This window comes from Bombina bombina, chromosome 3 (genome assembly GCF_027579735.1).
Source record: "Bombina bombina isolate aBomBom1 chromosome 3, aBomBom1.pri, whole genome shotgun sequence".
Taxonomy (NCBI): domain Eukaryota; kingdom Metazoa; phylum Chordata; class Amphibia; order Anura; family Bombinatoridae; genus Bombina; species Bombina bombina.
The window spans coordinates 1,157,420,914-1,157,423,413 of record NC_069501.1 but is presented as its reverse complement, the minus strand read 5'-3'; the positions used below and the strand labels follow the sequence as shown (position 1 = coordinate 1,157,423,413).

Sequence of the window (2,500 nt, the reverse complement as noted above, 5' to 3'; positions counted from 1 at the left end):
CCTGATTGTATTCCTAAGTTTTACATTCCTGCTTTTTATATAAAGATAGCACGAGAACGAAGAAAATTTGATAATAGGAGTAAATTAGAAAGTTTTCTTAAAATTGCATGCTCTATCTGAATCATGAAATAAATAGTTTGGGTTTAGTATCCCTTTAAGCTGCAACTCTGGTTAATGGATACAACATTGTAAATGAAAGGTCAAGTATATTTGTTTCCTATAATACAATAATTTAGAGTGGCTCTAAAAGTTTTCTTGGTTGTCTAAATAATATTATTTTATTTTTTTATGCTATCAAAAAGGGAAAATCTTTTTATGATATGCTAAACAACAATGTTAAAGTGTCTTACCTTATATATGTCAAGAAAGCCGCATTGATAATCAAATCTAGTATAAAGTTCATTCAACATACTAATCACTTGCATTGGAGTGCACTGGGCACAAACCGCAGTGAATCCAACAATGTCCGAGAAGAGCATAGTGACATCATCAAACTTCCTGGCCTGCACCGACTTCCCTTCCCACAACTGCTGCGCCACATTTCCAGGAAATATTGAACAGAGAAGGTCCACTGTCTTCTTCTTCTCTTCTTCCAGGGCTTGGTGTGTGTGTTCTAATGTTGCTTTCAATTTATCCATTCGTTTTTTTAGCCCATCTTGAGCCTTGGCCTGTTCACCTACTAATATAACGTCTCGAGTAGCATCATGTATCGGGATATCAGAGAGATGCAAGCCTCGGCCCATCAGTTCATCTAGTTTGTCAACACACGGGGAACCCAAAAACAAAATAGAACTGGACTCTGGAACATGGATCATTTGTCCCTTCACATCCATCACCTATAAAAAGTACAAATATTGATGATTAGTAATTTTCTGTTCCTATAATTACACTTGCATAAAAATTATACTGAAATAAGAATAACCTACTGTAGTCTAGCCTTCAAGGAACATACCTGTCACTCTATCTATCTATCTATCTATCTATCTATCTATCTATCTATCTGTCTGTCTGTCTGTCTGTCTATCTATCTATCTATCTATCTAATAATCTATCTATACACACAATGCACAAAGATGGAACAATATTTGGTCAACACACAGGAGTGAAATTTAAATACAGATCTATTCCAAGATAAAGATAACAACAGACAACATCATTATTAATATTATTATTATTACATGTTGATACTTATATTCCATCAATTTAATATACTTAATCTTAAGGATCATGTTTTGTGTTAGTGCAAAGTGTGAGATCAGAACTACAGTGCATAAAGAAAAGAAGGATGACCAGTAATATTCAATGTCAATGAATTAAAGGGACATAATACTCATATGCTAAATCACTTGAAACTGATGCAGTATAACTGTAAAAGCTGACAGGAAAATATCACCTGAGCATCTCTGTGTAAAAAAGGAAGATATTTTACCTCACAATTTCCTCACTCAGCAGAGTAAGTTCTGTGTAAAAAATATACTTCAGCTGCAGGTAAAAAAAAATAAAAAATGAAGAAATGAACAGCAGCCAATCGCCATTAACAGTGCTGAGCTCATGAACTCTTTTACTGCGATTTCATGAGATTTCACTTAACTCTCATGAGATTTCATAGTAAACTTCCTTAAACTGAATAGGGAAATAAGATGAGTGTGCACATAAGCTCCCTCCCTTAGCTGTTCCGGAGCAGACATACTGATTTGATGCTTAGAAGTCCTTTTACAATGGGATGTGGCTACTGAGGAACTTCTGAGGTAAAATATCTTTCTTTTTTACATAGAGATGTTCAGGTGATATTTTCTAGTCAGCTTTTTACAGCTATGCTGCATCAAGTGTTTCAACATTTTGGTATCATGGCCCTTTAAGCAACTTAAAGGATAGCTATAAGCTTCTAGGGAAGCAATGTAACCTACCACTTAATCAACACATCATTTGTGATTGTTGCAAGTGACTTTCAAACATTTGGGACATATTTTTAATGTTGTCAGTTAGTATTTGGCACAAATTACACTTAATAGATGATAATGATAGATTAGCAAAAAAAAAAAAAAAGAAAGAATTACAGCAAGTTAATGTCTATGCCAAAAATCCTTTAGACTAAGAAAGAAAGTATAACTTTAACATATTTAAAATGTTTTGATTAAAAAACCCAGTTTAACTTCCTTTTAAATATTGCAAAAAGAAACAAAATAAAACAATCTGAGTTTATTATAAATAAAATTAGCCATCTTTTATGCTATTTATTTATATCATAACATGTAAATTAATTTGTAGCATCATATTACTTTGCAGTATATTGTGCTTCATTGATGCTAAAATACCACAGTACATCCCATAGCTGATCATTTGATCATTTTTCACGACCAGAGAAACAAATCAGCAAATAGAAGATAGAATCTATGAGCCCTTACAAGACAAAGGGCCCAGTTTTTCATCACATGGATGGATAATGTTCCCAGCTAGAGAACCTGTTTACCCATCTTTGGGGTGAGCAGGCAGCAGATAC

The 2,500-nt window shown here is 33.6% G+C and overlaps 1 protein-coding gene across 1 annotated transcript in view; it reads right to left on the bottom strand.

The window, feature by feature from the left end:
• Positions 1-2,500, bottom strand: part of GUCY1A2 (guanylate cyclase 1 soluble subunit alpha 2) — a 561,623-nt gene that overhangs the window by 194,728 nt on the left and 364,395 nt on the right. The window contains exon 5 of the mRNA XM_053708566.1: positions 351-836. Within this exon, the coding sequence (XP_053564541.1) occupies positions 351-836 (486 nt within the window). The remainder of the gene's footprint in view (positions 1-350; positions 837-2,500) is intronic.